Genomic DNA, 22,305 nt, shown 5'->3' on the forward strand with positions numbered 1-22,305 from the left:
CCCTCTGCTGACAACCAAGCAGTGTAGAAAAGGAAGGTGCCTGACAGAGGTGACAAAGAGTCTGTGGGGGAAAGGGAGTGGAGTGGGATTGATTAGGAGAGGAGACTGGGCCTGAGAGCTGGAGAGGGAAATGGGGTGTGGGGACTGGGAGCCAGTGAGGGAGGAAAGACTCATATTTATGAAAGAGCGGAGGGAGGTGAGGACACTGTGACTAACTCAGAGGGGGAAAAAAGACTGGGCCTTGGGAACCCATAGTGGGAGAATGGAGATGGTGAGGCGGAGGAGACAGATCTGATGAAAAGCCACGGTGCATGGGGAAAATTGGAACTGTTCTGAGCAAAGAGACTGGGACAAGGTAACAGGTAGAAGGTGATGGGGATGGAAGGGAGACTGAAATTGAATAACATACTATTCGCTCCATCATAGGATTGGCATGAATGGTGCTGTTCAGCCCTTATAGATTCATAGATGTGAAGGCCAGAAGGACCATTATGATCATCTGGTCAGACCTCCTGCATAACACAGGCTAGACAACCTCACTCTGATGACTACAGCAGTGGTTTTCAACCTGTGGTCCACGGACCTGTGGGTGTCTGCAGATGATATCTAAGGGGTTATAAATTAATAGTTCCATTAGTTAATTATCCTTACAGTTTAAAAAGTGTGCCTTATTTCTAGTCTGAATTTGTCTAGCTTCAGCTTCCAATCACTGGATCTTGCTATGCCTTTTTTCTGTTAGTAAACACCTTTTTAATTTATCAGAACTCTTGTTCCCATGTACATATGCATTATGATACAGTGTTTTCACATACTGTTTTCCCACAGGCTGTCTCTGCTTGCTTCAGTACCCAAAAGATCACAACTGGTGAAAAGAAGAGCATTGTGCCTGCTACAAACGAAAATCATTGGTGCCTCCTTCAGAGAGTGCAATCCACCAGAAACCACGATCAGATGTTATGATCTTGCAAACCAGTATCTTACATCCAACCTTTCTTTGTAGAACAACTTGAAAACGTGGCAACTAGTTGATTCCCACAGCACTTAATCGCTGCTCTTCACATTCCCCGACTCCTGATACAGAACGTAGGGGGGTGATTTTCAGGGGGCTGCAGCAGAGTCTCACCGTCACTGCACAGCAGCGTCCCAGGGGGTCAGTGAGGAGGTTCTGCTCCCCTCCAGCTCCTGGGTTACAGTGAGTAGGAAGTTTGGGGAATTAAACTAGTTCCTGTTTGATGTGTGTGCGAGGTGTCTCTGCATGTCAATTGCCAGTGCAATCACAGCACACTGCAAACAGCCCTCAGCTCAGCTCTGGGGGAGGTTAGAGAGCGGGCGGGAGGCGATCGGGCCGGGGAGGGGTGGGGAGGAATTGGGCTTGGGGACTATGGGCGAGGGGGTTTCAGGGGCGGGTGGCAGGCAGCGGGTGCTGGGGCCTGTGGCGGGATTATTCCACGTATCGAGCCCGAGGGGTCGGGAGGTGGCGGGGTGTGGGGAAGGGGCGTTGGGGTGGTGCTGGGGGGGGTTGGGAGTGCAGGACCTGAGAGTGGGGGAACAATTGGAGGTGGTGGAGTCTGGAGGGAGGTTGGGGGCGGGACCCGAGACGGGGGGCGGCGGCTGAGAGTGGTGCGAGGACGGGGCCGCGGTTGGGGGGCGGAGCCCGAGGCGGGTCGCTCCCCTCAGACATGGTCGGGCCGCGCGGGCCCTGTTGCCCGGCAGGGGGCGAGCGTGGCCGGCTCTCGAAGTGCGGCCGCGCGCGCCCCCGCGAGCAAATAGCAGGTCTCGCGGCGCTGTTGCGGAAGGTCGCGGGGCGGGGGCCGGACGAGATAGCTGCGAGCGCTGGGCTGTGCGGCTGCGAGACCCGCGATGGCTCTGGGCAGCGGGCTCCTTCTCTGCGCCCCGCTGGCGCTACTGCTGCTGGCAATGGCCCCGGACAGTGCCTCCCCGGCTGCTGCGTCGGAGGGAGGTAAGAGAGCCCGGACCCCCACGCAGAGCCTGCCCCACACAGCTCCCGGTCTCCTGCCCCGCACCTCCCCCCCGTCTCCTGCCCCGCACCTCCCCTGACCCACACAGCCCCCGGTGTCCTGCCCCCCCAAGCCGGACCCCCCCGTCTCCTGCCCCGCACCTCCCCCCACCCGTCACAGCCTGACCCACACAGCCCCCGGTGTCCTGCCCCCCCAAGCCGGACCCCCCCCGTCTCCTGCCCCGCACCTCCCCCCACCCGTCACAGCCTGACCCACACAGCCCCCGGTGTCCTGCCCCCCCAAGCCGGACCCCCCCCGTCTCCTGCCCCGCACCTCCCCCCACCCGTCACAGCCTGACCCACACAGCCCCCGGTGTCCTGCCCCCCCAAGCCGGACCCCCCCCGTCTCCTGCCCCGCACCTCCCCCCACCCGTCACAGCCTGACCCACACAGCCCCCGGTGTCCTGCCCCCCCAAGCCGGACCCCCCCCCGTCTCCTGCCCCGCACCTCCCCCCACCCGTCACAGCCTGACCCACACAGCCCCCGGTGTCCTGCCCCCCCAAGCCGGACCCCCCCCGTCTCTTGCCCCGCACCTCCCCCCACCCGTCACAGCCTGACCCACACAGCCCCCGGTGTCCTGCCCCCCCAAGCCGGACCCCCCCCGGTCTCCTGCCCCGCACCTCCCCCCACACGCCACAGCCTGCCCCACACAGCCCCCAGTGTCATGCCCCCCCAAGCCCGACCCGCCGGTCTCCTGCCCCGCACCTCCCACCCCCACACGCCATAGCCTGCCCCACACAGCCCCCGGTGTCCTGTCCTGCCCCCCCCCCCGATCTCCTGCCCCGCACCTGCCCCCCCACACGCCACAGCCTGCCCCACACAGCCCCCGGTCCCCTGCCCCGCACCTCCCTCCACACGCCACAGCCTGCCCTACACAGCCCGTGGTGTCCTGGCCCCATCTCTTCTGTCCCTGGCGCCTTGCCAACCCCCCCCGTACCGGACCCCCTGCCTCGCACTTCCTCCCCGATCCCCCCAGGTGTCTTGCCCCGCACTTCCTGCCTCTGGTGTCTCTTCTTCCTCCCCCCATATCCGACACATCCCCCAAGTGTCCAGTCCCCTACAATCATCTGAGACTCTAATTCCCCTCCACCCCTGCCCTGCGACTGCTGCTGTTGACAACTCGCGTTAGCTTCTAGCGGAGAGAAGGCCATTGGTAGTTTCCCCTGGAGCTGGTGGAGTTGCGATCCTGGGTTTTACCGCTACTTGCTTGTTTGAACATAGCAACTTCACTAGTGTCTGGTCTTCGTTAGGATTTTCCCCACTGCCAGCTAACAGAGGAAGAACGCACCCCTTTCTCACTGTGAAGACAAGACCTTGCAATAGTTGGTCTCAGTATTTAGCCTTCTAAGCACAGTGGGCTATTTGTTACAGCCTTGCCTTATCAAAGAGTGGAGTGTGCTAATCAGGGAAGTCATTAAAATGTGGTTAGACAGCATGTAAGCTTAAAACTAGAACTGTGCTAACTGTGTCGGATGACATCTGTTTTGGAAGTCTGTCCCCATTGTGGTAGTGGCTTTAATGTCAGTCTCAACTTCTGGAAGATGTGCATTGAATTTGTAAGTTGCTGTGGTGAATCAAAAATAACTGAAGAAAGTTAGTAGCTATACATAGACTAAATTTCCTGATAGTACTTGCCTTGTTTGTAGCCCCTCTTGTAAGACTCTCTGAAGTGATTTAACAGATTTTCTGATGAAATAGGTTTCATTTTGTGATGCTTGTGACTATAAAACTAACATTGAAAACTTAGCTTTTTTGTATATTTAAAGACTTAATAATGCTACAACAAAACATCTGTGCTGTCGTCTTATTGCAATAGAAGGCTTTTGAGTCTGTCAGCTTAAAATTTTAAGCTTCATTAGTTGTCTTGGCTCTTGTCTTTTTTCCTGTTCTGCAAACTCTTGTTAGCAATAAGAAAAGGAGTGCTTGTGGCACCTTAGAGACTAACCAATTTATTGGTTAGTCTCTAAGGTGCCACAAGCACTCCTTTTCTTTTTGCGAATACAGACTAACACAGCTGCTACTCTGAAACCTGTCATTATGCAAGGCACAGAGGGAATAGTGTGTATGGTTGGTTTCACAATGCTGTCTTCGCTAATCTCTCTCCTTAGTCATGTTAGGCATTACTTGTAACACTAACAGGTGAACAAGTTTTCACACAAAGGTGTGAAAATAAATTGGTGTTCTGCTAACAAGATAGGTTTCAGAGTAGCTATCTTGTTAGCAGAACACCAATTTATAATCACACCTTTGTGTGAAAACTTGTTCACCTGTTAGTGTTACAAGTAATGCCTAACATGACTAAGGAGAGAGATTAGCGAAGACAGCATTGTGAAACCAACCATACACACTATTCCCTCTGTGCCTTGCATAATGACAGGTTTCAGAGTAGCAGCTGTGTTAGTCTGTATTCGCAAAAAGAAAAGGAGTGCTTGTGGCACCTTAGAGACTAACCAATTTATTTGAGCATAAGCTTTCGTGAGCTACAGCTCCCTTCATTGGAAGTTCATATTGAAGTTCTCTTATAGTTGTTACGAATTTTCAGTGCAGGGATGTCAGTTACTGAATTATGTGAATTGGTGGGTAAGCGAACAAACAAAGCAAGGACAGTGTATTGCTATGTATTTTATTAGTTTTGATAACTAAGTTTTTAACTTTTCACTGTATTGATAAGATTGTATCTCTGAAACACTATGAAGTAATAACTTACTGCTTAGTAATAGCTGACTGCTATAAAGGGGGCTTCTGTTTCAGGCTTTGAGAGGTGCCCTTCCACACATGAACAAGCTCCAGTTCTATTTTAACCTCCTGAAGGTCCAGAGAAGTCTGAGCAGGCTACCTGATTTCTCTGCCAGAGTGTGGTATTACAAATGTATGGAATGCATCTCACATGATGGATGGTGAGAAATACTTTGAGTTGAAAGCATTATTTTTCACTTGATGTAACTGCCTTCATCCCAGTGCACTGTTTCCACCGTCTTCCTGCTAGTTAACAAATTTCAAAATCTTAGGGTGGAGGTTTTGGGTCTTGTGATCAGATTTTCACAAACTCTAAAACGTTTCCAAAATGCTATGTATTCCTTGTACATACTTTACAGTTACAGACCAACAAGGTGGCTTCCCCAAACCAGACAAGAGGAGAAGCTTGCGAGAAGATTGGTTTTGAAGTGTGCCCTGATGTCATGTGACTTTTGACTAAAGTTAGGAATGAATTTAAAGATTACAGCCCATCACAGAAAACACCCTGACACTGCCCAACAGCTCCCTCTTTTCTTGAGGGGACTCCAACTTGAGTGCTTTGACTGACTACCTGCAGCTGCATTAACATGGCACCGGGGGAAAGGCATCTCAAATACGAAGGTTGCAAGCCATTTAAGATTCTTGGTCAAAACCATCCCCTTCCATTCACTCAAGCCAGCGTGCAGGCAGTGCAGGTCATGAAGCACTGGTGTCATGTGTTGACTGTGAGAAACTTCTCCAATAAGCAAGCTGCCACCTTTGCTGCAGGTTTCCGTTTGTGAGTTGATTTAAAGTGCATCCCTCTCACGCATTTCAGAAGTCTAATCCTCAGGTTATAAAGGCATAGGCCATGGCAGAAAGATTGAATTGAAAAGAAAAAGTTTCAACTTCTTGGCTAGTGCCTGGCTAACCACCTCCACCCCTGTTTGCACTTGTTCAGGTGACTGCTGCTATATGATCATCAAAGAGTAAGTGGGGATCTAGCAATACTACCAGATGCCTAGATTCTAAGGCCAGAAGGGACCACTGTGATCCACCAATCTGACCTCCTGCATAGCACAGGCCATAGGACTTCCCTGAAAAAAATCTTGTTTGAACTAAAGCATGTCTTTAAAAAAAAAAAAATCGAGTCTTGATTTAAAAATCTCCATTGATGGAGAATCCACCACATCCTTTGGTAAATTTTCCAATGTTTATTTACCTTCACTGTTTAAAAAAAAAAAAAAAAAAAAATTATGCCTCATGTCCGGTCTGACTGTCCGTTTTCAACTTCTAGCCATTGGATCTTGTTATACCTTTGTCTGTTAGACTGAAGAGCCTATTAGATATGTTCCCTGTGTAGGTACTTACAAACTGTGATCAAGTCGCCCCTTAACCATCTCTTTTTTTAAACTAAATAGACTCAAGAGCTCAATCTGTCACTAGAAGTCAGGTTTGCCAATACTTTAATTTCTTGTGCCTCTTCTCTGAACCTTCTCCAATATATCAGCATCCTTCTTTAATTGTTGGCACCAGAACTGGACACAATATTCCAGCAGCAATCGCACCAGTGCCAAATACAGAGGTAAAATAACCTCTTTTCACACAAAATTCACGTTTGTTACATCCAAGGATCTCATTAGCTGTTTTGGTCAGTGTCACACTGGGTGCTCATGTTCAGTTGATTATTTACTAGGACCCCCAAAGTCCTTTTCAGAGTCACTGCTTCCCAGAGTTTCTTCTGAAGGCGAAGAGAGCAGGGTGGCAGCAAGCATCCTAAAAGCATACTACCCTACTTTGTCACACTGGCTTTTCTTCATTCTTCAACAAGTGAAATAACAACCTGGCCCTGCACCCTGCATTTTAACAGCTGCACAAGTTGGAAGAACAGAAGCAGAAGATGGGTGGGGGACAGTATGAGGAGGTAGCACCAGAAGTAAACATTCTAGGCCTGTCTCAAGGTTTCAGTGAATGCTCGGCCAAGGATTGAGGTGGCTCTTCCCGATTAGCTTGTGAAGAATGTCACTTTCACAGGCCCTCTACTTAGCACTCATAAAGGTCTACTTAGATTAGGGCTGAAAGTAGGTGCTTTTCAAAATAAAATGAAAAACTGAACTGGATAATAGAACTGCAAAAGTATTAAATTGTCTACACTACGGGCTTGTCTACACTGGCAGTTTACAGTGCTGCAACTGTCTCGGTCAGGAGTGTGAAAAAACACCCCCCTGAGCGCAGCAAATTTCAGCGCTGTGAAGAGCCAGTGTAGACAGTGCACCAGTGCTGGGAGCCACGCCTGTCGTGGAGGTGGGTTTTTTTAGAGCATTGGGAGAGCTCTCCCAGTGCTGCGCCGTGACCACACAAGGCACGTTAAAACAGTCCTGCGGCAGCGCTTTAGTGTTGCCAGTGTAGTCTAGCCCTAAGAGTCTGTCCACACTAGGACATGCACATTATTAGTCAAGATGAACCCTAGGCTCCCCTCTAGGGTTCACATTGACAGTTTAACATTAAAAACTACAACTTGCCATCACTACACTAAAATTTTAAGATGTTTAAGCTGGTATGTTTTAAGAGTGTACCTCTCTATCCTACCCAGGTGGATTGATTTAAATAATGGTGATTTAATTCACCAAGTGGAAAGTCTAGATTTAAATAATCAATTTCAATCAGCTTTTCCATTTGTACTTCAGTTCTTTCGTATAAAGAAAGATGCATTCTCACTGGTGTAGTCATTAAAATATGTAGACTTAGAACTAAATAGAGCCTTTATGCTATATTTGGTATACCTTTTTGCTACCTAAGAGGGTACACTATAATGATATACATTTATTTAAAGAGTATTATAGTTTAATATTTTCAGCTTCTTAATTGTACGTTTTAGTAGGTTAGAAAATGGTGAATGAGGGGTGGAGTCATACATATTCATAATTTGAGAACTGAGCCAATCAGAGTTCAGGGAGAGGGAAGCTATAAAATAGGAGTATGAGACTATCCCGGTGGGCTCAGTGGATGATCCTGGTGAGATATGAATTTCAGTCTGTTACCCCCAGTAGCACAGCCCCTGGAAACCCCACAGGATCAAACACTTAATACAGAACATGACCTGTTGTGCCATCTTATAAAGCTTGCCCTTCAAATTGAAATGTTTTTCTCCTGATTCTTTACAAAGAAAAGTAATCTTTAACTCAGTGTTTGGTAGTGGCTCATGGATTCAGGGTATTTATTTTTATTTAAAGGTTTTAATTATTATAATTTTAGGCCTTAGCATATTTTCCATTAAATTCAGATTGAATTTTAAACAGATTTATTTTTAACAAGAAAAACTTATTAAAATTTAACTAAAATCAAAAATCTTATGTAAAGGTGGAAAAATCCAATTCTTTGATTTCCTCCCCCCCAACATCATCAGTTTTTATCCACCTTGTATCCTAGTGAGAGAGAGTGAGAGAGGTCATAGGTGTTAAGATGCACTTTAAAAAGAAATTGAGGTAGCCAACATGATTTGAAGGACCTCTTTCCTAGTCGTCTTGTTGTTTTTACTGATACAGACTAACACGGCTACCACTCTGAAACCTGTCACCGTGCAAGGCGTTGAGTTTAGCTGTATGAAGTGGATAGTCTCTAAGTGCCACAAGGACTCCTCGTTGTTTTTTCATAATGTAGAAGGGTCTTTATCTTGTATTAGGGCTCTCCCAGTAGTGTGGATTTGTGAGATTTTGCTACAGTTGTTAGCAGTATCTTTGTTTGTTCAATGAGACGTATCACGCAAAGTATCTGACAAGCTGGTAGAAAGCAGCAGAAGAGCAAATGTAGCTTAATTCAGACTTTAAACTTCACCAATTGCATATTTGCTGCCCATCAGCTTGTTGCTTGAATTAACTGTTCTAAAGCTGCATTCTTGTTGAATCAAAATTGAACAACTCAAGGACTGGAAAGTCAGAAGGTCTTAGAAATTGGGGCTTGCTAAACAGCAGTAACATAGTGCTGGCTTGAATTAACTGATCTTGGACTGAATCACAAGTTTACTGTACTTTTTTAACTATATAATTAGTGTTAACATAAAAGTCCCATGATTTCTCTTCTGTCCCCAACATTTGTAACTGTGTTTAGGGGTGTGGAGTGGCTGTTCCACGACTCCCTTCAACTTGGTAGTAATGACAGTGAATATTAGTACTTGATAAAGTCTCTGCTTCAGATCTAGTTTAGGAGTGCAGAGTCTGACTTCTAAAATGTAGAGCGGTGTGTAAACATCTCTATCTTACCTATGTTCATAGAATGCTGACTCACTTCAAGGGCTGTACCCTGAGGATATAAACCTAAAAGAAACCACAGCTCTGCTCCCTAATCACATGACTGATCTCCGCTGTAAATGAAAACACAAAACTGACCAGCTGCATTGTAGCTAATGGAAAATCATTACTACAAATGTTCTTATGAACAAATACCCTTTCTTTTCTGGTTTACAAAAGATATTTTAAAGATATTTTAATGTGTAGTACATCATCTTCCACAGACCATCGATTGAATGCTCAATAATTTCACTAAAATCTTGTCAGAAAAGTTGTCTCCTCGCAAAATAGGGTACTGCTGATATTTTAAAATTCTCAACTACTCCTCAAACATTCAGTAATTAAAAGTGCTCTTCAAATGCTATGTTTGAAAAGGAAATAATCTTTCTGAAGTTTACTAGATGGAGGAAGCATTCTAATGAAGTGGGTTCTTAGAGGTCTTGTCTCCTGTACTTCTAACACTCTGTTTTGGTTGAAGGGAGGAAACGTGGCGCTATAGCACACTAGGGTAACCAAGAGACTATCGAATGTTAATAGGGACTATTGGGGAGACCTGTGATTTAGAAGATTTTTTATTTCATAGAATATCAGGGTTGGAAGGGACCTCAGGAGGTCATCTAGTCCAAACCCCTATTCAAAGCAGGACCAATCCCCAACTAAATCATCCCAGCCAGGGCTTTGTCAAGCCTGACCTTAAAAACTTCAAAGGAAGGAGATTCTACCACCTCCCTAGGTAGCATGCATTTTGTAAATTAAAATCTGCGGACATAGCATGTTTAAGCTTCTAAACGATGACAAAAACACAGAAACCTTTTTACAACTACCTAAAACCAGTGAGGTATTGTACCAATAAAGTATGCAAGCCCTTCAGTTCAGGGACAATATACCTTGAGTACTTGTGGCACCTTAGAGACTAACCAATTTATTTGAGCATAAGCTTTCGTGAGCTACAGCTCACTTCATCGGATGCATACTGTGGAAAGTACAGAAGATCTTTTTATACACACAAAGCATGAAAAAATGGGTGTTTACCACTACAAAAGGTTCTCTCCCCCCACCCACTCTCCTGCTGGTAATAGCTTATCTAAAGTGATCACTCTCCTTACAATGTAAACACCCATTTTTTTCATGCTTTGTGTGTATAAAAAGATCTTCTGTACTTTCCACAGTATGCATCCGATGAAGTGAGCTGTAGCTCACGAAAGCTCATGCTCAAATAAATTGATTAGTTTCTAAGGTGCCACAAGTCCTCCTTTTCTTTTTGCGAATACAGACTAACACGGCTGTTACACTCAGGGTATAGGTTTCAGAGTATACTAGCCAGGAAACTATTCATGCTCTCGCCACATTTTCACCTCAGTTATATTTGGTTTTGTTCTTTATAGATAACAGAACGTGATTACAGTGAACAGGGCATAATATTAACAGAAGAGTGTAGTGAAGAGTTTGTCAGAAACCATGATCTGTTGCAGTTTGAAGGATTTTGTGTGCTTGGATTTGAAGAAAACTAAACTGCAACTAACGTTTCTGAGCCTCCTGCTTGGGGTAACTCACATACCAAGAGGAAGACGAGCTCAATTGTTTTTTTCATCAAGAGGGTCATTGCAAATAGGAGGCTGAGCAACATTGGTGGAGTTCTTTTTAAAACTTTTATTTAATTGCAAATCTGATAATTGGGACCTGGCATAACCTGCTTCCCCAACAATTAAGTAATAAAACATTGGACTAAATCTATGATAGCTCGCATGTTTTCATAGTTAAACGTTAAACAGCCTAGAATGAGCCTGCGTGGAAGAGACTTTTCATAATAAGCTTGCAGTAATGCTATCTAGTCTCAAGACTGTGTGTCTCCCGAAACTGTTTAAATTGTGTTACACTAATGGCACGAGAATTGCAACAATAGATGATAATTATGTGGAAAGGAGCCTCTACAAATAGATGTTATATGTGCAAATAGAGTGGGAATATCTTGATGGTATGGTGCTGCTTCTCCAGTTCTCTGAGACAAAGCACTAGTGCACAGGAATAAGGTAAGAAGTTGCTGTACTTTACAGTAGAGTAATTAGTCAAGGAAAAATGTCTGGCAATGCTGCTTTGTTTTTTTAGAAACTATATGTAGTACGGCCTGGCTGCGAGGATACAGCAAAGTTAAATGTTCAGGCATTATTTATTTTCAAAATGTTGCTTGTATGGGCCTAGCTAAATACTAATATGGCTCTTTCCTCTCCACAGCTTGTCCTCAATACACAAACAAAACTTGTGAAGAGTGTCTGAAAAAAGTCTCAGTAAGTAGTAGAAAAACAAATCTATTTCCTTTATTTAAGTGAACTTGCTGTGTCAACCTGCCAAAGGTTCATAGTTTTGCGAAGCAGCTGAAAAGATCTGTCTTGGCATTTTGAAGTGGGGAGCAGCCACTATGCCAGCTGACTTCAAAGGGAGCTGCAAGTGCTAAGCACCTGTGGTGGGGTGGTTTTGTTTTTAAATGTTTAATCCAAACCCTTGGAAAGGGTTCCTGAAGAACCTTGCCTTTCCCTCCAGGTTCTGATGATCTCTGCCACATTCTTTGTTTGGATGACCTACTGTTCCCCACCAGTATTTTAGGGGACTGTTTGGAGTCCTGCTTTTCCTTTTTGTCACTGTGTGGGTGCTGGCTAAACTGCCTCACTTCTCCAGTGGGCTGAGTGGATTGAGAGAACAGATCACAATCTGAGGATATGCTGGAAATAGCGTGTCTCCTCTAGCACTCCTAGACCCAAGTGGAATTCAGATGGGGGTAGGGGAAGTTATCAAACACCTCAGTTTTGGAGGTTTGGCTTTACGGGTAGGAGGAATCCAAAGTTTTGGCTCTTGAATTCAGGTATAGAAGTAGTCTTACTGAAACAAACCTTACAAGATTGTGGAAGGCTTAAAAGTGACACTGGGCCTTGACCTCCACCTCAAATGTCTTCTAATGACGTGTGTGTTTTTCTAACTGCCTAGTGTCAGGTCTCTGATTTTAAATTGGCTTGCTGAGAAACTCCGAATGCCTCTGAATTTGTACCTGCTCATCATATGAAGGTGAATGTTGGTGCAGATAGGTGAAACTTAGTGGTACTAAGGCTAGGGGAAACCATACATTCATAGGTATGAAGTTGTCCCTTATATCAGTCAGTTCTGAGCTGCAAATTCAGAGTTGTAACGTTCCCTAACTGTGGGAAAGTGAGAAATTGAGAGAGACTCCAGTGTTCTATGAAACGAAACAGTGAACACAAAAACAAGTTTATTTCTCATGCCTGGAAATGCACGTTGTCCTTGCATTTCTGAGTAGAACACTGTTGAGTCTCTTGTATCTTCTCTTGAAACTCTAACACTTAACTGCTTTTTTTAAGCATCTAGTCAATTACAAAGTTCCAACCAAGCCAAACCTACCTATTCAAAATATGTGGAACTGATGCTGAGCTGGCTATGCAGGAATTGTAGGTCTTATAAAAAGGATAGCTTTGAATTCAAAGCTATCATGTCTTCCACTACTTACACAATCTTCTCTCTTTTTCTGATCCAGTAAACTGACATAACCTTTTTTTACAAACTTGGAGTAGAAATCTGGATCTGTTAATCCTTTTGAAAAGGAGTTCAGGATTACAATCCATCAGCCCTGTTTCTGCTTCTTCCACAATATAGATTTAGCCTAGAACTTTGTGGCATCAGTGGGGATAATGGAAAAGTACCATGGCTTCTCTGCACTGTCTTGGCTTTGTTTTTGTGTGGCTTTGTTTATTTAGTTAGATCAAGCCAGACTCCTATAGAGACTACAACAGTAATGTCCTTAGCCTGTGAAGTCCCTCCAACATCTTCAGTTGTTGTTGGAAGCTTGTCACACCTCTGAAGAGTCCTTGTTGTGCACATGTAGCATGTTTTGCCCAGTATGAATTCTAGTTGACTTACAGTAACTTGATGGAAAGCAAAAGGGGAAAGTCCCCCACCAGAAGAGAACACTGTTGATAAAGGGTGACGGAGTGATGGGAAGAAACTCAATTCTATTTCCAGGCCCCAGCCACCTGACCTCCACGTGACAAAGGTTAATACCCCTAGCACATGACTGGGTCAGCATGCACAGGCTCCACTGGCTACGGTTCCACTCAGCTGTGCTCTGGGAGACAATTACGTTGAATTTCTTTTAAGAAAAATGTCTAGTTGCTTCTGGGGTTCTGCCCCTGGCTTTCATGAATGGCAGATTATTTTAAACCCCACCTCTGGATTACAGAGATTTACCAAAACTACTCTACCATCCTGTGGCTTCCATGTTCTGTAGAATATAATGTCGTATGGTAACTTTAAATCCTTTACCACCTCCTGGAAGGAGTTGTGCTTCCTTTGTGAACAGCTAAGGATCTGGCTACACTGCAGTCAGGAGATATGAGAGCACCCGTAGGTGTACCCATCCTAGCTTTCATCAGGCTAGTTCACTAAAAAATAGCAGTGAGGCACAATGGTTTAGACTAGCTACCCAAATATATAATCAGGGTCACAGGCAGGCTTGTGGTTAGGTGACTAGCCCACACCACCATCTGTTCTGCTGTGACTTCACTGCTATTTTTAGCAAGATAGCTCAATCGAAGCTAGGGTAGGTATCCCTACATGTGCTGCCATCATGCCTCCCAGTTGCACTGTAAACAGACCCTAAGAGGTCACTGAAACAGCAATGAAGAGACTCTTCCCCCAGTAATGTTATGGGTCAGTTGTTCCTCACGCTCTGCCTAATAAACTGCATCTCTGATGTAACCCAGCTCCTGAGCTGAGGATATTGTGGGAAATCAACCTCAAAATACTATATCCCAAGAGGCTTAGAATAACACTGGGCATAACAATGTGGACACTTGCATTGCATAAAAGAACAATAAAAATCAGCTCATCTAGATTACACTGGAAATTGGCTTTAGAGCTTCTTTACAATACAGTTAACTGCTGGAAAAATTCACTCTGCTGCCACAGTCCAGCCCTGATCCAGCTCTACGATCAGTTACCATCACTAATTACATCTGTGGTAGAGCAAGAAAGCTTTGTTTTATTTGGAGTATAACACTGCTGCTACTCTGAAACGTGTTAGAGGTCAGTATTTCTAACCTGCATCACTATGCCTGAGTATTTCCTGATATTAGTAATCAAATCTTTGATAAGCTTCTCCTTAAACTCCTCATGTGATACACTTCTCATAGCGGCCTCAAATCAGACGAATGTCTTGTGAGTGCTCAAGTCTTTAACTGTATTGCCCATTGTTCTAGGATTGTAAGGCTGAACATAAACACATGTTAATTATCTTGAACACAGTATCTTTTCTCTATTTGGGAATTATGAAAGCATTGTACAACTGGCTAGCTCCTATATGAGGAGATACCAGTTGGTGCCCAGAATTTACTAACTGGGTGTTTTGGAATTGGCGGCTGTGATTGCAGAGCCATTGGCCATTCTTTGAAAACTCGTGGCAAACGGGGGAAGTCCCAGATGACTGGAAAAAGGCTAATGTAGTGCCAATCTTTAAAAAAGGGAAGGAGGATGATCCTGGGAACTACAGGCCAGTCAGCCTCACCTCAGTCCCCGGAAAAATCATGGAGCAGGTCCTCAAGGAATCAATCCTGAAGCACTTAGATGACAGGAAAGTGATCAGGAACAGTCAGCATGGATTCACCAAGGGAAGGTCATGCCTGACTAATCTAATCACCTTCTATGATGAAATTACTGGTTCTGTGGATAAAGGGAAAGCAGTGGATGTATTGTTTCTTGACTTTAGCAAAGCTTTTGACACGGTCTCCCACAGTATTCTTGTCAGCAAGTTAAGGAAGTATGGGCTGGATGAATGCACTATAAGGTGGGTAGAAAGTTGGCTAGATTGTCCGGCTCAACGGGTAGTGATCAATGGCTCCATATCTAGTTGGCAGCCAGTGTCAAGTGGAGTGCCCCAGGGGTCGGTCCCGGGGCCGGTTTTGTTCAATATCTTCATAAATGATCTGGAGGATGGTGTGGATTGCACTCTCAGCAAATTTGCGGATGATACTAAACTGGGAGGAGTGGTAGATACGCTCGAGGGCAGGGATAGGATACAGAGGGACCTAGACAAATTGGAGGATTGGGCCAAAATAAATCTGATGAGGTTCAATAAGGATAAGTGCAGGGTCCTGCACTTAGGAGGGAAGAACCCAATGCACAGCTACAGACTAGGGACCGAATGGCTAGGCAGCAGTTCTGCGGAAAAGGACCTAGGGGTGACAGTGGAAGAGAAGCTGGATATGAGTCAGCAGTGTGCCCTTGTTGCCAAGAAGGCCAATGGCATTTTGGGATGTATAAGTAGGGGCATAGTGAGCAGATTGAGGGATGTGATTGTTCCCCTCTATTCGACATTGGTGAGGCCTCATCTGGAGTACTGTGTCCAGTTTTGGGCCCCATGCTACAAGAAGGATGTGGATAAATTGGAGAGAGTCCAGCGAAGGGCAACAAAAATGATTAGGGGTCTGGAACACATGACTTATGAGGAGAGGCTGAGGGAACCTCCTGAGGTCCCTTCCAACCCTGATATTCTATGATTCTATGAATGACAGCTGGGTTAGATTTGATAGGTGGATGGCAGGACAGACTTGATTCCCATAATCTTCTGTTCCTGCCATCAAACAGTATAAATAGGTGTAGTCTTGGGTAGAGGTGGTTGAGGTACTTGTGTGAATGGTAGCTGAGGAAACTTTTCAAACCTTGATCTTAATGTCAACAAACTTGTTCAAGTTCCAGTTGTAGGGCTAAATTCTACCTTCAGTTAAAGGTTTAACTGAACTGGTTCTATAAAAGGTTCTGTCAGACAAGGATTCTGGCAATGCTACAGCTCCAGATGTCTTTTAAACTGTCATCTTAGGCCTTGTCTACACTGCAGAAAACATGGAACTCCATGCCACTTCTAGTCACTCTTCAGAGCAGTGCTTCCCATTGGGGCCAGGGGAAAAGAGGACAGTCATACATTCCCTTCCCTCCCCAAAGCACCTGTCAAACACTGTCCACTCACATGCTTCCTGTTTCACAAGAGTTCAAACTACCAGCATAACCACATGAGCTCAGACAAAGTCCTATAGTTGTTTTTGCTGGTATACTAGTGCTACCATAGGCCAGAAGCATAGGTGGCACAGCTGCATTGGCTCATTTGGTCTGTCCTGCACTATAAATGTTAAGAACCCAGCACACTTAGGTCTTCACGTCAACAAACAAAAAGACAAGATGCAACAGTGGTGGGTAAAGGATGCAGGGGAAGGGAGGATGTATGTTATACTAAGATCAGAGTTACTCTAGGTGTGTGCACATCTTACTTAACAGAATCCCCCAAAGCTGTAGATAGATAAGGAGCACTTAGTCATTGAGTTTAAGGCCAGAAAGGACCATCAGATCATTTAGTCTGACCTCATGTATAGCACAAACCACCAGCACCCACATACTAAACCCAACAAATTACAGCCCATTACTTAATCTACAGGTTTCTGAATGCATTGCTGCGTGCTCTTTCTGTTTGCTATACCATGATTGCTCTGTCCTGTAGTCCTGATTCCTTCTTGTCTGGAGCTACTGCGGCTGCTGTAATCCCATTTTATGAGATAGTGTGAGCAACCCTGAGGCCTCCTTTTTGTCCTTTTAAAAAAACAACTTGTAAATCTTCCACTTTGCTCCAGCATCTCCAACAGAAACTCCCATAAACTTCTGCTTCAAAGAGCTGTGCCAGGACCTGCAGGGAAACTTCAAAAACTGTGTCCCCCTACTCCTGTGATAGTTGGGGGGGAGTGCTGTATGTGAAGACAGTGAATCAGGTCAAAGAAAAATTAGCTAGGGTGGATACTAACCTTTCACATTTCCCTGGTTCTGTAACAGTTATTGAATGCTTTGCTCATGCAACTATTTAAAGTCTTGTAGTCCAGAAAGCCTTTGCATTACCTGTCTACTGTTGACTGTGATTATTTGCATTTTAAGGGCTCTAATGATAACATTCTCCCTAGGCTCCAGGGAAAATTCTTTGTAACACCCTTATGTTTGATATGAAAATCAGTGGCTCTTTTTCACTTGTATTTGCTTTGGGGTGAAAAGTACAAATGTTACATATTAAAAGTTGACTTGCCAAACTAAGTCTAAGTCCTGACTTAGAGTGACATTTCCATTTGTTTACAAAGTTTCCTCCCTTATTTATTCAACAACCTTCATATAGGAAGCATATTTGAGCCTTTTTATTTTACAAAAATGTACTGTAACTATTATAAACCCATAGCTATTTACAAAGCTTGTTTCCGGACAGCCTTAGTTGAGGCACACTTTCATACCAACAGACATCAGCAGCAAAGCATGACATTCATGACTTGCAAACTTTTTTCAAAAGTGCAGATACTGAGCTTTCATCATGCCTCAGGAATCTGCTGTTCTATATATCCACAGCACCACATAACCTAACACTTAACCATAGCAGTTCTCAGCAATCGCCTTAACTATCTGTAGTCAAATACAGATTACTCTCATCAGCCCTGTGCCCTTGAATATTGGAATATAGTAAGTCATGTCATACATTGTAGTTTGTAAACTTGTCTGGCTCGTTACAATGCTCTTAGCTTGAATAGCCTTTGTTACCTAGTAGTATCATTGCACTCACACAATCTTGCACTTGCATCTCGCTTTGCTTCTCTTTCAGTGTCTGTGGTGCAGCAGCAACAAGAAATGCATGGATTATCCTGTTAAAAACCTTCTCCCTCCTCACTCTCTCTGTGAGTTGAGTTCTGCACGCTGGGGAGTCTGCTGGGGTAAGTGGATTTTATGTCAGTGATTTTGTGGAAAATGTACAGTAATTAAAAATTGGTGGCACCTTATCAATTCTACAGCCTTTGTTACATCCAGTGTAACAAGCAAGAGAAGAAACTTTTCCCCAGGTTTCTCTAATGTGATGCCACTATGTTTTATCAGAGATCCTAGCTATATCAAGAGTTCTCAAAGACCACATCTTAATGCAGTGTCTTCTGGACCGCCTCCTTTTCTGCTGGCAATAGAATAACTCATATAACTACCTACCTACATAGAAAAATAGTATTTGGAAAGTATTTAATGTGATAGTAGCTTCTTCATGTGGTTTAGGGGCCGGAAATAAGAGCCACCAGGTCTCTGTAGATTAGAACATTGGCAAATGCTTGATATACTACTAATGGTACACAGGCTAGAATCTGGGAACTAGGGGCCACATTGTCCTCTTGCATGGTGAAAAGCAGAAGAGTTATGTCCAGCTAATATAGCAAGATGAATGTTGACATACCATCTATACTTACTTTTCTGGCCTTTACCAAAAAAAAAACCTTTACTAGTATCTGGTTTGACCTCCTGTATAGTACTAGTCATAGAACTTCACTTTGTGATTGCCCATTTAGCCCAGTAACTTGTGGCCAAACAAGACCATATTCTAGAACAAGTTCTCTTTAACCAACAGAAGTTGATCCAATAAAAGATATTACCTGAACCAGTATACATGTCTGATATGGGATCCACAGTATTTCAGCCTCCTGCATCCACAGGAATGGGCCCCTCTTCCTGCCCTTTATGCACTGGGCTGCCCTGTTTAACCAAGGAAATGATGTGGTACACCTGCAGGCATTTGGAGCTGTTCATGCTTTAAGAATGGCTTTTCCTCCCTTTTGTGTCATTGTATATGGTAGGGATTTCTTCATTAAAGGTCATAGCAGAATTCATTCTTTAAAATGAGCCTGGATAGCTGTCTAAAAGATGCTCTAGTTCAACTATCGATTGAGTTAGATGGAGAAATTATGGGGTGAAATTCTCTGGCCTGTGCTATGCTGGGCAGACTAGATGATCATAATAGTCCTTTCTGGCCTTGAGTCTATAAGTGAAGTTACACACATGCAGCAGTCTTGAGGAGAAAGACAAAGATGCGTTGCCTCTGCATTGCCCAGTGAACCCAAACGTGGCTGATCTAGGTTTGCTCTCTGAGTCTCTTGTCTTATAATCCTTTGTTTAATGTTTTAGTAGTGGTTACGTAAAGAGCTATTCGCTGTTACATTGCATTTCCTTGAAAGAACTGTAGTGCCTTGTTAGACGTTTTTTGCTCCTTTAGAACATAGTGCTCATTTGTTGTGTAATGGTTTCTGTTGTCACCTGCCTCATGGGAGGGGTCTGTCTTGGCCATGACTAAAATGCTAAGCATACGGGCAATCCTAATAAAAAATATTTACGCTCAATATTCCTAAATTCTAACGGGTGTTCTTCAAGGACTGTTCCCGACCTTCTAATTACTTGCATTAGGGGACAAAACGTTGTGTTCCTTCCTGAGTCTTTGTACAGCTGATCTTCGGCAGTTTAGTAGTAGGTGTGGTACATCCAATTCCATTTGCTCCTGATGGATGGGGATAGTTAAACAGTAAAACCTCACGGCATAGAGTGGAAAAACGAAGGCAAACTCCTTTCCTGCCTGATACAGATATGGAATCACAACCATAATATCTCGAGCACTGGCGTACAGACTTTGCTATCCCCATGGGGCATGCAGTTGCAGCCTTTGAAGGTATAATAAAAGGCAATGAGGGCAGAGCCTGGTAAACAGTGACTGATACTAACTTTTGATGAGTTCTGAGCAGGGATGCATTTCATGCAGGTGTGTGTTTCAGCTAGGTCCAAAAGCTCTGCCACTGAAGTCTACTCCTGTTTTAGGTAATACACTTAAAGGTGAGAGAGTGGACCTCCAATCTGGGCTTGCATGTTGAAGCTCAGTGCCATCTTGTGGAACGCTGTCTCCTTGGCCCACCTCTGAAATGGCATTGTCCACAGTGCTTGGGAAGACTATCAGTAAGAAATTAGCCTGAAGAAAAAATAAGAAGGGTATTTCTGCTCAGTTAATCTTGAGGGATATTTAGTTGAAACACATTAAATCAACCAGGGGTCTGGGGACCCCTGGGGGGGGGCCTCGAACAGGTTTCAGGCAGTCCACCAAGCAGGGCCAGTGTTAGACTCACTGGGCCCCAGGGCAGAAAGCTGAAGCCCTGCTGCATGAAGCTGAAGCCCAGGGCCCTGAGCCCCACCACCGGGGCTGAAGCCAAAATCTGAGCAACTTAGCTTTGTGGGGGGGCCCTGTGGCAATTGCGCTGCTTGCCCTTAATGCCAGCCCTGGCTTTTATAAGCAGAAAACCAGTTGTGGCACAGGTGGGCCATGGAGGTTTTTTAGCATGTTTGGGGAACCTCAGAAAGAAAAAGGTTGAGAACCCCTGCATTAAATGATTTAGTCTGCTGATGAAATTCCAGTTTCTGAAAACTGTCTGAACAATTGGTCTGAGCTTTCCAACTAGGTATATTTGCCTTGAGCAGCTGACAGGATAATAGAGATCTAGAAAATCTTTCTTGCAACCAGAACTAGGGAATTCCTCGAGACCTGCCTCTTCCATTTGTGGAAGACCCCTCTGCCCAAATGCAAATGTTCAAGCAGATCTGACTAGCAACTATCTCAAAAGGACTCTGTAGGCTGACTAAAGGAGTGCCATGCAAATCAAGACTGGAAGGGGGGGAAAAAAATCTTGCTTTGCTGCTAGAAAGTTTGGAAACTGGAAAGTTTGTTGCTATGACAGTTCATTTAGCCTGGAAGGTAGCCGATGTGAGTCGATAAATGCTCCATGTGGAAGTGAGGAGGGTCTTCCCGTTTCCTGGCCAACTGCAGGATTAACATTGACTGACAAAGGAGAGGAGTCTTCCACAGCCAGTATGCTACTATGTGATGACTGTAGTAGGAAAAAGGTGAGAAAATGAGGGATTAGAGGCCCTTGTCAAAAAAAAAAAAAAATATGGGCAGAGACTAGACGGGGCGGGGGGGGGGGGGGGAAGGATGGCAGAAATAGGGGTACAGAGGAGATGAGAAATCCAAATTGGGAGCAGGACAAAATGACTTCCTTGGTTTTTGAAGGGGTTGGTTAAATTCCTGTGATTTCCAGCCCTGTTAGGTGGTGGCGATTGGTGGGCAAAACTTGAAATCTGTGCTTTTCTTTTCTTTTTAACTGTCCCCTCTCCCTTCCTCCTTGCCTCTCCAAGAATAGGAATCTATATAGCGATGATTGCCTTCAGGAAAAAGGAGAGTGGCCATATTAATTGTAGTTCTGAGAAATTAAATCTGTAAGTGGGGGGTTTCTGTCTATCTCCGCTCAAGAGATGGTAACAGTACCAGACACACAGGGTGGTGGTTTGCACCAACAGAGGAATCAACACTTGCTCTTGAATTAGTCCAGGAAGTTATTCTGCAAGCAGGTTTCTACCTGCAGTAACTGATCTGCGAGTCAAGGTTCTTCCATTTCTAGTCATATTCTCACTGAAGTGGTAATGGTCTATAGTGAGTTATCAGGCCATTTTGGATTTGTAAGAGGGTATGAATAAAACAGTTTCAATGTTGATGTTTTGTCTGCGTACAGAATTTCTTAAGATCTCCTACCAGTAGTATGACTGAAATAAGACTGCTTAAAACTGCTTTTATAATTTAGCTATAAATTGTAACTTTCAAATTTGTGCTATTGCAATTTTTCAAGTAGGTTATAGCAACATCAATGACTTTGATATCAAGTTATATTCAAATTTCCTCACCCTGCAAGCATACCAACTAGCTGGTAATTATTTCCACAGGAACCATTGTCTGACATCTCAGAACACATTGGTGTCCTTGCAAGTTCTTGATAGGTGCAGTAATAGCCAGTAACTAAAGTGTACAGTTATGCTAGGGTTGCCAGTTTTGGTTGGCCGTATTCCTGGAGGTTTCGTTGGATGATTTAATCTTAAAGATTTAATCTTTTAATTCCTGGAGATGCCAGGACAATCCTGGAGGATTGGCAACCCTAAGTTATGCATCAGTTAGTTGTATAACACCCCTGTACTGTGGTAGCCTTCCTGCTTGGGATGATTGTAGTTGACTGTAATACCTGTACTGCTTTCTATAGGAGAAAAGAACAAAAAAATTTGAAACAAATGAGTCAAGCTAATATTTCTGACTTTTAAATGCAACTAAGCTTCCAGAAAACAATGGCTTCTGTGTCATAACGCAAAGGCCTCAAGGTTGTAATTCTCACTTTCTTAACATCTTCATATGCTTTTATACTTATAAATGTTTTGACTCTTTCAGTGAACTTTGAAGCCTTGATCATCGCAATGTCTGTGGTAGGAGGAGTGATCCTTGTTGCTCTCTGCATCTGCTGCTTCTGCTGTTGCAGGAAAAAGAAGAGCAAAAAGCAAGTATCTGAAAATCTAATTCCTACTTTACAGCACTTTTAG

At 44.3% G+C, this 22,305-nt stretch overlaps 1 protein-coding gene across 1 annotated transcript in view; it reads left to right on the plus strand.

Moving 5' to 3' along the window:
- Nucleotides 1–1,759: 1,759 nt before the first annotated feature.
- The window catches only part of PTTG1IP (PTTG1 interacting protein), a 29,618-nt gene continuing 9,072 nt past the window's right edge, over nucleotides 1,760–22,305 (plus strand). Inside the window, exons 1-4 of the mRNA XM_073360317.2 lie at nucleotides 1,760–1,960; nucleotides 11,251–11,303; nucleotides 17,699–17,807; nucleotides 22,157–22,262. Coding sequence (XP_073216418.1) covers nucleotides 1,861–1,960; nucleotides 11,251–11,303; nucleotides 17,699–17,807; nucleotides 22,157–22,262 — 368 coding nt within the window. The 5' untranslated portion in view covers nucleotides 1,760–1,860. The remainder of the gene's footprint in view (nucleotides 1,961–11,250; nucleotides 11,304–17,698; nucleotides 17,808–22,156; nucleotides 22,263–22,305) is intronic.

Source organism: Lepidochelys kempii, chromosome 9 (assembly GCF_965140285.1).
Source record: "Lepidochelys kempii isolate rLepKem1 chromosome 9, rLepKem1.hap1, whole genome shotgun sequence".
Lineage (NCBI taxonomy): Eukaryota > Metazoa > Chordata > Testudines > Cheloniidae > Lepidochelys > Lepidochelys kempii.